This window comes from Gastrolobium bilobum, unplaced genomic scaffold, assembly GCF_033153095.1.
Source record: "Gastrolobium bilobum isolate Gb01-03AN ecotype WA unplaced genomic scaffold, APGP_CSIRO_Gbil_v1 utg2810, whole genome shotgun sequence".
Taxonomy (NCBI): Eukaryota; Viridiplantae; Streptophyta; class Magnoliopsida; order Fabales; family Fabaceae; genus Gastrolobium; species Gastrolobium bilobum.
Window position 1 is genome coordinate 1,419,296 of NW_026895666.1, and position 15,169 is coordinate 1,434,464.

Below are 15,169 nucleotides of genomic sequence, written 5' to 3' on the forward strand. Positions count from 1 at the left end.
ATTAAGGATTAAAAAGGAAAAGGAAAACAACATACGGACAAACTTTTTTTTTCATTTTAATTAACAATAAAATTTTCAGATAATTAAAAACCTAAAGGATTTCGGAGAAATAGGTGTATATTAGTGGGTAAGTAATTTAATCTCAAACACCATATATCCACCATAAATTAAATGAATTAAGGATTAAAAAGGAAAAGGAAAACAACTTACACACTACCTTTTTTTTTTCATTTTTTTTAACAATAAATTTTTCAGATAAAAAAAAAGCTAAGGAATTTCGGAGAAATAGAAATACGCTGATGAGTTCTACCGAAAAAGAAAAAAGAAATACGCTGATGAGGATCAAACCTAATTTTACATTGGTGACCTAGCCCTTATTTTAGCACCGATATTATTTATTTTATTATACATAGATACTTGCTTTGCTTCTTCAAGATGATTATGCCATTTAGAAAATATCCTTAATTGCTGATGATTGGTGCACTTTAGTCATGGCTTCTAAGGAAATTTTCTTTGGCATGGTGATCCCTTTTCCTTCGGTCATATCAATTTCTTCCTCTCCTATTCGTTTCCACTCAAAGCACTGAATCAATACGCCCAAAGTTAAGCCTACTGTGCGTTGAGCCAAGTTTTCTCCAGGACAAGCCCTTCTACCTAACCCAAATGAAAGCAACTTGTTTGCTTCGCCTTCTTTCTCAAACCTCTCGGGCTTAAAGCGTGTAGGGTCAAACCACAACTTGGGATCTCTATGAATGGCCCAAGCATTAACCAACACAATAGTGTTTTGTGGGATATTATATTCTCCTACAGTGCAATCTTCTGAAGACAAATGGGGTACCAACAATGGAGCGGCAGGATGCAACCGAAGTGTCTCATAGACAATGCTTTGAAGGTAAGGGAGTTTTGAAATGTCAGACTCATCTACCAGGCGATCTTGTCCTATTTGTGCATCTATTTCATTTCTTGCCTTTTTCAATATTTCTGGATGATTCAATAAATTAGACATTGCCCATTCTAAAGTCACAGATGATGTGTCTGTTCCTGCAAGCACCATTACCTGGAAAGTCCAACAAAGGCAATATCAATACAGCGAATAAGGAAAATTATACAGTTACCTCATGACATCAATTTCGATGGTAATAATATCAGATGTACTAGTATAAAATAATAATATAATAACATATTAATTTAACAAGTCCCAATCACCGGTAGCAGACCATGCCTGTTTTCATTTTTCTTTTTCGAAGATAAGGTTTTGCACTACTCCCAGAGCAATCCTCTATCACTAGTCGACAATCTGGGTCCGCGAGCGCATAACAACAACGGTTCATGCCATCCACCTAGTTGGCATTTTTATCTTCTTTCGTATAATATTATTTTGTTTTATTCTTTCTTTCATAAACTTATCCTAATCTGCAACACGAGGTTGCGAGCTCACTGTAAAGATGGGGCAAGATGGACCACAACAATGATGTTAATATTGATAAAAATAGAAAAAAGTATATAACAACAGTTACCAGAATAAGTCCTTTGATGATTTGATCCGAATAGTATTCAGGCTGTGTTTGTTGTTGGGTTAAGAGATGGTCTATCATGGTATTGGCATGCTGTTTCCCATTACGATGCTCATCAACGAGTCCTTGTAAGAACGCATCTGTTCTCTTACTAATCCTCTTTAGCCTCTTCTCCAAATTATCAAAATCAAACCACCTTAGTAATGCTAAGAAGTCACTTGGGTTGTTTGCCCCTCCTAAAGAGGTCAACTCTTTGATGATTTCTCTGAATTGCCTTGCTTCCTCGACATCAGTGACGTCACAGTCCTCACCATAGTATCTTTTCCCCGAGACCATTCTCATTATAGTGTTAAACGTCATTTCTGAAAACTTGGACTTAAGCTCCACTTTGGCAAAATCCTTGCACGAGTCCTGAGCAAGCTTTTGTATTAGCCTCATGATCTCGTCCTTTCGAACTTCCAAGAAAGAGTTGAGACGGTGTGAAGAGAGAACCTCTAGTGCAATGATGCGGCGGAGGTTGCGCCAATGGTCGCCGTAGGGGGATGCTACTACGGTGGTGTTGTTGTACGCGATGTACTTTCCTGTGAGAAAGTGAGGACGGTTTGCTAGGATGATATCGTTTTTGGTAAAGCATTCTTGCACTGCTGATGGTGATGAAACAACAACTACAAGACGGGATCCGAACCAAAGAGAAAAAGTTTGGCCATATTTTTGTGATAGAGCATGGAAGGTGCGGTGGAGTGGCTGTTTGAGTTGATGAAGGTTTCCAATAATAGGAAAAGAAGGTGGACCTGGAGGAAGGCTTTTGAATCTTCTTGTTTGAAACAAAAGCTTCAAAGTGACAAGAAAAACAAGAAAGAGGATGGAGAAATAGAAGAAGTAGTTCATGACTGTGTAGTAAAAGCTCACTGGATTGTGTTTCGGGCCAAGGTTGATTCTGATCCCCACTTGTACTGGACTTTATAAAGTCATGTGACATAGACTGCCGCATATTAGTGGCTTCTGTTGCGTTTGAGCTTACGTAATCGATCCTTCATTGAATTGGTCACGGGTATATTGAAACTATATATATTTTTTTAGAATTTATTATTTTTATGTTACGTAAGATATAATCTATCTTCTACACATACAAATTTAATATGAGTCTCACTTTATTTATTTATTTTCTCCTCCCGTGGGAGTAGACTCTACCTCCACAAATGAGTCTGTAGTTGATAATAGTTATTTTCTATTATATCAAAAAACTATTACTCATATTTTTATGTTTTTAAATATTTCTTTGAATTAATTATATATTAATTTAATAAAGTTATTTTGAAATTTATTCAATAATAAAAATATTTTAAAAAAATTGCTTCCTTCTCGAGAGGCAGTTAGCTCTGCACTCATCCACGATCCCACGTGGATAAGACTTCGGGATTGGTCGCTCGTTCGGTGGACTATTAAACAGGTGAATAAATATTTTAATGCTACTGTTGTATTAAAGATTCAGTACATTCCACCAATAAAAATATTACACGTCAGTTAAATATTTTTTTCTTTGTCAAATTTTTTTTCTCTCCTACAATGTATAATACTCTTATTGATGGGATGCACTGAATCTTGGTACAATAGTAACACCAAATATTTGTTTTAAATAGGTACTCTAGATTTGTTAACACGGAGCAATTTCTGTTCTGAACGCAATTCCCTTGCAAATTGCAATATTGCTTTTTTGTTTTGCTGTTTTCTTACCCTCTATGTTGAGTACAAAATATAAATTCGACTAAAGTTTTTTTTTGTCCCTGCTAAATATATGATCTTTATTTTTGTCCCTTACAAAAAAATATATCTATATTAGTCTTTTTTTAAGGATTAAATTGGGTCTTCATTAAATTTTTAAGGGATCACAATTTCAAATAACTAGAATTTTAAATGGTCCAAAAGTTGATTTTTTTTAAGGGACGAAACCGTATATTTTTTTTGGGACCGAAAAGGAATTTTACTCTACAACTTTTTAGTGACTATTTGTATGCTCTTTTCTTTAAGTTAGAAATTGCTTGTAAGTATAAGTTTGGCTAAATAGATTTTGAGAAAAAAATTTATAATCAAAAAATATTTTTTTTATAATGAAGAAAAGAATTAAAAGCTTTTAGGAGAAAAAAGTTTTAAGCTCTTACCTGATTGATTTTCTTGAATTATATGTTTTTTTAAAAATAAAGAGCTATAGGTATAGAGAAAGATAATTTTCTTAAAATATGTCTTTTTCAGTAACATTTAAGCTAAAGATTTTATATAATTACCAAACAGTTTTTAACTCTTTTTTTTTAATTTTAGCTTAAAAATAACTTCTAATTTAACTTGAGAGAGGATCCAAACATACTCTTAGGGCATGTTTGGTGCATAGTATTGAATAAGGCCTGATAGCATAAGACCTGATTAAATTTTAATGTTATACAGCATTTGCTATGGTATTGTATAAGATAATATCTTCAAATATTTTGAAAATTAATATATTAAAAAAATTATTTTATTATTTAATATTGAAATGATATATTAGTTCTTGAAAATTGTAAATGTAAGCAATATTAATACATCAACCCCTTATCAGGCCTAATCTCTCCTCCTTAGGCCGGATTAAGGGTCTGTTTGGTGTGACGTATAAGGCCTGATAGTATAAGCTTATACTATACGTTATGACATTTTCAGTTGTTTGGCGTGACCATCGTATAGTATAAGCTTATACAGCAGGATCCCTTAATACATCAAAACGACGTATAACTTAATCCGGCATAAGGGGAAGGGATAAGGCCTGATAAGAGGTGGGTGTATTAACATCGTTTCTAAAAAATTAATATATTATTTTAATATTAATATATTAAAATAAAAAATAATTTTTCAATATATTAATTTTTAAAATATTGAATATTTTTATTTTTATAAAAATAATTTATATATTGAACACACTGATCAATAAATTTTTATAAAAATTAATATCATATGACATTTTTTGAAGAATTATATAAATTCTTTATTAAAGGATATTTTTATTAAAAATATTTATTTTCATCCTATAAATAGTATACAGTACATTACCAAATACTAGATGATATTATCTTATACAATATATTATTTTATACAATACCGTGTCAAACGTTGGATAGTATTAAAATTCAATCAGGTCTTATACAATCAAGCGTTATACTATCAGGTCTTCTACTAACAGGCCTTATTCTATACTATGCACCAAACATGCCTAAGTTATACATCGTTTTGATGTATTAAGAGGTCCTGCTGTATAAGCTTATACTATACGATGGTCACACCAAACAACTGAAAATGTCATAACATATAGTATAAACTTATACTATCAAATCTTATACGTCACACCAAATAAATCCTTAATGCTATAATACTGCTGAGTGCAGTAGTAGTGTCACGCATTTTATAACGTACAGAAAAATAATTCATGTTATGTCATCATTTAAAATTTAAAATAAATTTTCTTATTTTTGTTTTTATTTTAATTTAAATTTGGGATTTATGAATATTATGTCACATGATGAAAGTTGCATCATACTACACTCACAGTGCAAGTAGGTCCCCTCAGTTTTTATAAAAAAATAAAAAACATAAAAATGTTGTACACATTTCAATTTCTCTACGGGAAGCTACAGTCAAATTCTTGTAACATAATCAAACGATTTCCCTTTAAATTTTTCCATTCGTCTAACTCAGCACTATCCACTCTTTTTTCTTTCAACTTCTTCCTCTGCTATATCTCCCCCACTGTCTCTTTTTCTTCCTTTTCCTGTTTCATATTTCTCCCACTCTCTTCCATTTTGTTTAGAAGGTTGCAGGAATTTCATATGTGATTATAAACTCAAAAATCCCTAATAGACGAGAGATCTAGCTAGGGACGCCATCGGAAATTTCCTAAAGATTTCTTACAGGCTTCACAAATATTCTTCATCTTCTACAATAAATGAAATGATAAACAAAACTGTTGGACATAAATAACCAATTGACGTAGAGATATAGTGCGAGAAATGTGGATTGCAGAGAAATATTAGGAAGAGGAAGGGGAAAGGGGAAGAGAAAGAAGAGGGAATGAGTGGGAGAGAGATGACACAGGAAGAAGATTATGGATAGGGGAGGGAGATCGCAGAGAGTTAGACCAAACATAAGATGGAAAAATGAAAATAACAAAAATATTTAAATGACAAATGAGAAGTTGATATGGATTATTTTTCTGTATGTTATAAAATGAGTGGCAACAAGACGGCCTACTGAACTTTCGATACTAGTGTAACACTAAATATTTATTTCCATGGTGGGCCTTTTAATATTTGATAAGTGTCAAATACACTATATTTTTAATGTTAAAAATAATTCAAATAATAATTAATAGGGTTCAAGTTTTCTCATGTTGTAGGATAGTAGAAGAGAAAAAAAGTAGAGAGAAGTTAAATGTAGGTCTCATCTTTTATATTAAAAAAGAAAAGAAAAATTAATTGACATGGAAAATGAATTTGTGTAGGAAAAGATGTTACTCTTATGTAGTATGAGAGTATTATTTCCCTAATTAATATGATTAAATATATGGTGTTAATTGATATAATCTTAAAGAATACTAAAATGCCAACAAATAGATAAGATTCTAATATTTTCTCATTGTTTCATGTTGTTTTATACTAGAAGAACAAACTACTACTAACCTGATAAGGAGAATTGGTCGAAGATAAATCAAAAATAAATAAAAAATAAAATAATTGGTCAAGCTCGCCTTAATGCTCGCTTCAGGGAGCAAAGCAATTGAGCTCGCTCCACTGCTCCCCGTAGCGAGCAAGTGAGCGAGTAAAGGAAAATAGCTCGCTAAGCAGCTCGCTTCAGCGAGCCCCTCAACGAGCGGATCCAAAACTCAAAGCCCAGTTTTCAGCCTATAAATACAACGCGACGAAGCCTTCAGAAGGGACACATTCAAAAGACGAAAGAAGGCGAACGCGTAGACGAAGGCAGAAGGCAGAAGCGGAGGAGAAATTCTGGAGCGGGATTCCAGAAGAGGAGAAGAAGATCAAAGCTTCACCATTGATCGTCTTTAATCAAGTTTTATCATGAACTATGTTTATCTTTCAGCATATTTTTATTCTGGATTTATGAATATGTTAGGCTAGTTTATTTATGTAGTTTAGATTATCTATCCGATGTGAATCCTATTTTTAGTTTGATTTAATTTCTTTAATAAATTATTTCAGTATTTGTGTTTTACCTTGCATGAATTTTTATATCCTTGTATGAACTGATCACTCCTATAAGAATTTGAAGGTTAGGTCTCGCAATCGACATATTGCATGAATTTCCGTATGATTTCCATTTTTTATCTATTTCTGTACATGCATTGGTCCAATTAATAATGGATGTTCTAACCTCCAAGGGTAGCTCAGTTGGCACCTGAGCTCCCAAGGGATTACTTGGTGCAGAGATCAAACCCTGCCTCAAACAGTTTCTTGAAAAATCTTTTGGGGCTAGAGGATAAGCCAAAAAATCTTCGGTTGGAGGAATTAGTCTCGTTCTTTCTTCGGTTGCGAAGTTTAGTGCACCCACTGTTACAATGAGGGGCTAGCCCAAACGGACCGTACCCCGAGGGCATGGTGCCTGGAGAAGATTGAATGAGGATACCTTCTGGCAATGTACCAAAAAAAAAAAAAATGGATGTTCTTTTCGGCATGACGAGCAAGCTCTATCTTTGGAATTTTCTCATGTGTACAATATTTTTTTTAAAATTGAAATTTTTTAATACTATTTGAATCCAAGTCCTTTTTCATAATTTCTTTGGAAATCCAAATTTTTTTTTTTTTTTAAAAGTGATGTATGGTTAGCACCCAAGGTTTAACTTCCATGACAAAGATTGTCTCCAATGAAATTCTGTGCGGGATAAAACGTACGGCCTTAACATCAAACCCATCATTTCTTTTATACTTTTAACAGCAAATTCTATCCAATTGTATGTACTATAAAAAGGGAATATGTTTTGTCTCATACAATATATAAAATATTGGATGAAATTCACTAAGAAAAATAGAAAGAAAGAAAAATTCACTTACTTTTTGTATATTATATGAAGTAAAATTATTTAATGCAAACAAAAGGAACATATTTCTCTTTATGAAATATAGATTTAATTTTTCTAACACTAATTTTATGGGATTATCATAATAATCAGTCCGAACCAATCATGAGCTAGCTCAAACTAATTTTTTTATTAAGTTAAAGCCCACACTTATTACTGTCCGGCTACACTTAATTTGGTTACATCTAGACTCTAGTCTAGATTCAGTAATATTTGATGTATATTGGTGGGCGAGTAATTTCGTTATAGAGTCCGTTTAGTTAAAAATGAAAAAATGAATCAAGGATTAAAGTAAATGGAAAAGGAAAGTAACATACGTACTAACATTTTTCATTCTAATTAAAAAGAAACATTATAGATGATTGAAAAACAAAAAGTATTTCGGAGAAAAAGTTTAAGCGCCATTGGCGATCCTACCTTTATTTTAGCACAGATATTATTCATTTTATTTTACATATATAACTTCCATAACTTCTTCGAGATGATTATACCCTTGTGCATGCTTATTTCAGGAACTCTCAACTGCCAATGGTAGGCGCACTTTACACATGGCTTCTAAGGAAATTTTCTTTGACATGGTGATTCCCTTTTCTTCAGTCAGGTCAATTTTTTCCTCTCCTATTCGTTTCCACTCAAAACATTGAATCAATAAGCCCAAAGTTAAGCCCACAGTGCGTTGAGCAAAGATCGATCCGGGACAAGCCCTTCTACCTAGCCCAAATGAAAGCAGCTTGTTTGCTTCGCCTTCTTTCTCAAACCTCTCGGGCTTAAAGCGTGTAGGGTCACACCAAAACTTGGGATCTCTATGAATGGCCCAAGCATTAACCAACACAATAGTGTTTTGTGGGATATTATATTCTCCTACACTGCAATCTTCTGAAGACAAATGGGGTACCAACAATGGAGCGGCAGGATGCAACCGAAGTGTCTCATAGACAATGCTTTGAAGGTACGGGAGTTTTGAAATGTCAGACTCATCTACTAGGCGATCTTGTCCTATTTTTGTATCTATTTCATTTCTTGCCTTTTTCAATATTTCTGGATGATTCAATAAATTAGACATTGCCCATTCTAAAGTCACAGATGATGTGTCTGTTCCTGCAAGCACCATTACCTGGAAAGTCCAACAAAGGCACTATCAAATATCAATACAGCGAATAAGGAAAATTATACTTTTACTTTCTTTAAAATTAATTAATATATTTTGATGTAGTTAGTAATCCATCCTCTGATAAAAGCAACGGATCTGGCTATCCACTTTTTGCATAGGTGCTTTCCAAACTTCTGTATACCAGTGTTGAATAAAATGATTAATTTAAAAGGGGTTTTATAAGAGTTATATTGTAGGAAAAATGATTGTGTAATGTTATAGAGATTCGTTTTGCGTGCCGTAATTTTTTTTTTATTTTTTTTTCAAAAAGTGTGGATCCCATAAAATATTATGTGTGTAAAAAAGTTTGTTGTGTCATGTTAAATGATAAATACACACCCTTTAAAAAGTGCCTCTTTGTGCTTTTGCAGATTGCACTAATCTCCTTGCTCTCAGACTCAGGTTTACTAGTCAGTAAAGTAGGAAATCAAAATACGGCACCATGGAACAAATACAAAAAGTGACCATTATATTTATTTGTTAATGCGTTGTATGATGGGTTTTATAAGAGTTATGTGGTATGAAAAATAATTGTGTAATGTTATAAAGATTCGTTTTGCGTGCCGTAATTTTTAAATCTTGTTCAAAAAGTGTGAGCCCCATAAAATATTATGTGTGTAAGAAACTTTGTTGTGTCATGATAAATGACAAATGCAAATTCCTTGTATGATTCCACCCCTTTATTTGAGAAGTAATTCTTAATTAAACATTCAAATTTATATTTGACATGTCTCTGTAGCAATCATGGCAATGTATATATAAATAAATATAGGAAAAAATATAGATAGCAACAGTTACCAGAATAAGTCCTTTGATGATTTGATCCGTATAGTATTCAGGATGTGTTTGTTGTTGGGTTAAGAGATGGTCTATCATAGTATTGGTATGCTGCTTCCCGTTACGATGCTCATCAACGAGTCCTTGTAAGAACGCATCTATTCTCTTACTAATCCTCTTTAACCTCTTCTCCAAATCATCAAAATCAAACCACCTCAGTAATGCTAAGAAGTCGCTTGGGTTGTTAGCCCCTCCTAACATTACCAACTCTTTGATGATTTCTCGGAATTTCCTTGCTTCCTCAAAATGAGTGACGTCACAGTCCTCACCATAGTACCTTTTCCCGGAGACCATTCTCATTATAGTGTTAAACGACATTGCTGAAAACTTAGTTTGGAGCTCCACTTTGGCAAAGTTCTTGCACGAGTCTTGAGCCAGCTTTCGTATTAGCCTCATGACCTCGTCCTTTCGAATTTCCGAGAAAGAGTTGAGACGGTGGGAAGAGAGAACCTCAAGGGCTATGATGCGGCGGAGATTGCGCCAATGGTCGCCGTAGGAGGATAGTGATACGGTGGTGTTGTTGTAGCCGATGTACTTGCCATTGAGAAAGTGAGGACGATTTGCTAGGATGATATCGTTTTTGGTAAAGCATTCTTGCACTGCTGATGGAGATGTAACAACAACTACAAGACGTGATCCGAACCAAAGAGAAAAGGTTTGGCCATATTTTTGCGATAGGCCATGGAAGGTGCGGTGGAGTGGCTGTTTAAGTTGATGGAGGTTTCCGACAATAGGAAGAGAAGGTGGACCTGGGGGAAGGTTTTTGAATCTTCTTGTTTGGAACAAGAGCTTCAAAGTGACAAGAAAAACAAGAGAGAGGAGGGAGAAATAGAAGATTGGGGACATGTTTGAAAATTGAAGGTCGCTAGATTGTGTTTTGGTACTATCTAGCTAGAGACAGTTAAGGCCACAACAATTGTTGGTTGATCATTCTGATCACCACTTACAGTGGAGTTTATAAAGGCATGTGACATGTACTGTCACATACAAAACATCCAGTTATCGTACGTACCAGTTGTGGCTTCGATTGCGTTTGAGCTTACGTAATCTGATATCTTACAAGACATCCAGTTATCTCTGCACTGAGCACATTTAATTTGTGTGCTTACCTATTCCCTTGCTTGCTTAAAAGGACAAAAAAATATAGGAAAAAATAATTATAAAGATAGAAATAATATAAATATATTATTTTTTTTTACTAAAGGATACATTACCTACCACTAAAAATATTTTCAGCACCAACGATTCCATTGGATAAGACTTTAGGGCCATTTGCTATAAGGATAAATTTTAAATAATTTACAGTAAACTTATATTGGGAAGTTACTTAATATTTAATTCTGCTTATATTTTCATAACTAAACTATCCTCTATTGTTAAAGTCTAATAATTAAATGTGTAAATAGATCATTCTCATATTTAGTAAAATAATAAAAATTTAGATTTAAGAAAATACGCTTAGACAAAACTATATTATAAATTTAAGAAAATACGCTTAGACAAATCTATATTATATTAATTATTTTAAATTATTTAAATTTAAAGTATTATTTAATTAATTTCAAATAATAAAATAATATTAGTATAATTATTTCTTTTCCTAATTCTCGATATGCTCGAGAGTTTAATGGGTTTAATTAAATAGCTAATATGACTGGCCAGATTTTTTTATAAAATAATAGCTAAGGATGTCTTAGTTTTGCATTTAGCCAATAGAGTATACCAATATTCTACATATATATGGTTTATAATTAAGGTTTGACAGATCTAGCCTAATTTGTTTAGTAAACTAACACAAGATCAGGTCTAAGAAAAAGTCTGTATAAATAATGGGTTTTATTAGTCTCCTTTTACATAAGATAATTATCTTATGTTGTAGAGATAAAATGAATGAATCCTACCATTATAAGAAAAAAGAAAAAAGAAAAAAAAAAGATGGGGTGCGAAAATCGAAGTGAGGGAACATGAGAGAAATTATCTTATGTGAAAGGAGAGTAATATTTTTCATAAATAATAGGTCACCGGTCTGTTTCTAAATATCATATTATTTATTTTTAATAAAATAAAATAGTTATCTAAATAATTTTTTTTTAAAAAAAGAAAACTAGTTTAGTTACTTTTTCGAATTCGCCTTGAAGATTGATGGTTTAAATGTATTAATAGATCAGACCATATTTTATAAAAATATATATTAAGGATGTCTTAATTTGTATTTGACTAATTAACCTGATTCAAAATATTCTACTCATATATTTTCTATTTAGTGAAAAAGCTTGATGGCCTCTTTAATTATACCCCTACCAATAATAAACTATTAGTCCTGGAAGATGATATAGGCTACCAAAAATGGGCAAAACTATTGAGATTACATGAAATTAGAAGATCAAAATTTTACGCTTAGTTGTTTAACATATGGTTTTGCATCTCAAGAAATTACCGCCACTACCCAATGGGTGCAGCTCAGTTGGTTCTTTGGCGCTGAGTTAGTGGGGTTGGACATGTGTTCGATTCCCGCTGAATGCATTCTTGGGAGAGGGGGCTGAACCTTTAGCCATCACTGACCCCTGCACTCTGGATTAGTCTCATAGCCGGCTAAAAGAGTCAAAGCTTGTGGGGATACCAGAGGGAGTCAACTCGCCTCAAAGAGGTAATTAGGGTTGGGTAACTCAAAAAAAAAAAAAAAAAATTATCGCCACTGATATAATAATCTGAAAAGTTAAGAAGACAATATGAGTACTTATGTATAAGAGAGAGAGAAAGACTATATGACTTGATTTCCAACGCCGGGTTTTCATCCTTTTGAGTAATATCAGAATTTTTTTTCAAAAATTCATCAAAAGTTAGTTTTGTAAAAGCAACTCACATTCTCAATAATCATTGACAATCAACCAAACATAGAATCAGGAAATTTGAGCCAACATTACGGAGAATATTTTAGCTTATCAAATAGTTTTTTAGTAACATTCCTGATAAATTTACTTTTCCAGCATATTCCCAGAAATCGTAATTTTCAAAAATAAAAAAATTTCCCCTCTCCCAATGTCCCATTAGGGAATAGTCATTCGTGCAGTAGATTAGTAGACACATACTCTAAATTTGTCGACACATGCCATTCTTTGTTCCAAAGGCAATTCACTTGCAAATTTCTTTTTATTTTTATTTTTTGGTAAACAAGAGGGGGATAAAAAGCCCCAAAAAAAATTCAAGTCAAAACAATCTTACGCAAATTACAAACCAAAGAATACAATGGCAAAATACCAGAGGGAGGGGAGGTAAAATTACACAGATTATTCTCTATTAAATGATCAAGGGGATATTAGATAACCAATCTGCACAGCTATTACTTTCTCTGAAGACATGTACTAGGTGAACATCTCAATCCTTCCGAACCAAGCTCGAATGCGAGTCACCAGGCTAGACTTTCGAGCTGCTCTCCCATTCATGGTGAGCAAAGCGATAACTGAACTTGATTCACTTTCTAAAATGCAGCGTCTCCAACCCCCAGCCCAAACAGCTTCAAGACCTTTGAGAACGCCCCATAATTCAGCAACAAAAGCTGAACATTGGCCAATATGATAAGCCAAACCATGCAGCCAACAACTAGTCTCATCTCTGATGATAGCCTCGCATGTAGCCCCACCACCATTACTTCTAGCCTACCCATCAGTATTTATTTTTATCGATCAAATTTTCGGAGGATCCCATCTAACAGAAATATAACCCTGAGTTCTTCTAGACATTATTCCATGATGACTCCCCCAAGCTACAGAAAACTCCCTAGCTTTTGATTCAATAAATTAAATTTTGTGTGCTTTACCAATTCATTTCCTTACCATGAACAATTTTATTTCTCCACCACCAGGCATTCCAAACAGTTACAATAAAAACCAGAAACCGAGGAACATTAAATCATACCTGAAAATCATTCTTCATGTTTTTTAGTAGCCACAAGTCGAGATCTGAAGAAAAAAACTCATTTCCTTATCACGCTAAAGCAATTCCAACCAAAGCTTTTTGATATGTACACAATCTCTAACCATATGTAAAATAGTCTCATCTTCTAAGCTACACAGAGGACAGGTAGCATGAGCCATGTTTATTTTTGCCAATAAGTTCCTAGTTGGAAGTCTATGATGACAAATTTTCCACACAAAAAGTCTGATCTGATTAGGAACTGTCAACTTCCATATGATAGACCAGATACTCTATCAGCTCCATTTGATTCACGAGGAGGAATATAACTTCTAATAACTTGAATAATTTCTTGAGGGAGAAAGTTTGACATTTTCCAACAATCCTACACTTCATCTTTTGTGACATATTCCACAACCTTCCTGCCAATCTCAGACTGCGGGATAGAACAAATAGCTTTGTTGGATAAATTACTATCATAATCCACCCACTTATCTCTCCAAAAATCTACTGATGTTCCATCCCCAACATCTCAAATCAGTCTTGGTTGAAGCTTGTTCCAGACAACACAAAAAAACTTCAAAAGACGTGAGTTGCCATTTTTACAAATGATTCCCTCATAGACATTATCAACATGAATATAATTTTCTTTTAGCACTTTAACCCACAACTGATCAGGTTCATTCAAAAATGCCCAGATCAATTTTTCAATAAAAGTTTCATTCATGACAAATAATTTTCTAAATCCTAAAGCACTTGAGCTTTTCGGCTTTGTTATAGCATCTCAACTAATGAGGTGCATGTGTTTTTTACTGCTCGAATCATTCCAAATGAAGAACCTCATAATTTGTTCCAGCTCATTGCATATAGTCTTACGAAGCATAATGCTTTGCATATGATAGAATGGTATTGTACCAGTACAGATTGAGCTAAGAATACTATTCCAGCTTGAGTGAGGGATTGGACTTGCCAACTGTTAAATCTTTCCTTCACTCTATCAACAATTCCAGTAAACAAATTTTTAGTTACTCTACCATGATTATTCATTGCTTCTAGGTATCTTCCTACATTAGAAACTCTTTTAAAACCACTCACTTATGTAATTCTTTTTGCAATATCATCCGGTATGTTCTTAGAGAAATATACACTGGTTTTTTGTTGGCTAACCTTTTGACCTGATATTTCACCAAACATGTTAAGACACCTAAGCAGAACATGGATCTTCTCCTCACTTGCCTCTAAGAACAACATCAGATCAGCTGCAAATAACAGATGAGATATTTTTGGACCACCCTTACCTGCTCTAATCGGATTCCACATTCCACCATTGACGGTCGTATCAATGATATGAGATAGATTCTCCATAGTTAAAACAAACAGATAAGGAGACAATGGATCCCTTTGTCTGATACCTCTACTGGGCTGAAATTCTTTTGTCAAGCTACCATTCCAAATTACACTAGTCCTTGGGCTAGAAACAGTTGACATGATTAAATTAATAGATGACCAAGAATCTTAATTTCCTTCAGAACTAAACGAATAAAATTCCAATCGAGTTGGTCATAAGCCTTCTCAAGATCAACTTTGACCGCCATAAAACACTTTCTCCCCCTCATTTTCCTCATTGAATGAACAAGCTTTTGTACA

General features: G+C 33.6%; 2 protein-coding genes across 2 annotated transcripts; both read right to left on the bottom strand.

Annotated features, from left to right (window-relative positions):
• Positions 1–237: 237 nt before the first annotated feature.
• Positions 238–2,427, bottom strand: LOC133287244 (cytochrome P450 81E8-like). Its single transcript, XM_061484810.1, has 2 exons — positions 1,518–2,427; positions 238–1,057 (listed from the first exon to the last, which is right to left on the bottom strand). The coding sequence occupies exons 1-2, from the start codon at positions 2,400–2,402 to the stop codon at positions 449–451; spliced, it is 1,494 nt and encodes a 497-aa protein (XP_061340794.1). The 5' UTR covers positions 2,403–2,427; the 3' UTR covers positions 238–448.
• Positions 2,428–8,131: 5,704 nt separating this feature from the next.
• LOC133287924 (cytochrome P450 81E8-like) lies at positions 8,132–10,465 on the bottom strand. Its single transcript, XM_061485631.1, has 2 exons — positions 9,572–10,465; positions 8,132–8,737 (listed from the first exon to the last, which is right to left on the bottom strand). Exons 1-2 carry the CDS (start codon positions 10,454–10,456, stop codon positions 8,132–8,134), a joined length of 1,491 nt encoding a protein of 496 aa, XP_061341615.1. The 5' UTR covers positions 10,457–10,465.
• Between the last annotated feature and the right edge of the window lie 4,704 nt (positions 10,466–15,169).

Excerpts from the sequence above, each read along its gene's own strand:
- LOC133287244 (XM_061484810.1), bottom strand. The coding sequence starts at position 2,402 with ATGAACTACTTCTTCTATTTCTCCATCCTCTTTCTTGTTTTTCTTGTC. Across the intron at positions 1,058-1,517 it reads TCATCAAAGGACTTATTCTG|GTAATGGTGCTTGCAGGAAC; the intron begins GTAACTGTTGTT and ends TGGACTTTCCAG.
- LOC133287924 (XM_061485631.1), bottom strand. The coding sequence starts at position 10,456 with ATGTCCCCAATCTTCTATTTCTCCCTCCTCTCTCTTGTTTTTCTTGTC. Across the intron at positions 8,738-9,571 it reads TCATCAAAGGACTTATTCTG|GTAATGGTGCTTGCAGGAAC; the intron begins GTAACTGTTGCT and ends TGGACTTTCCAG.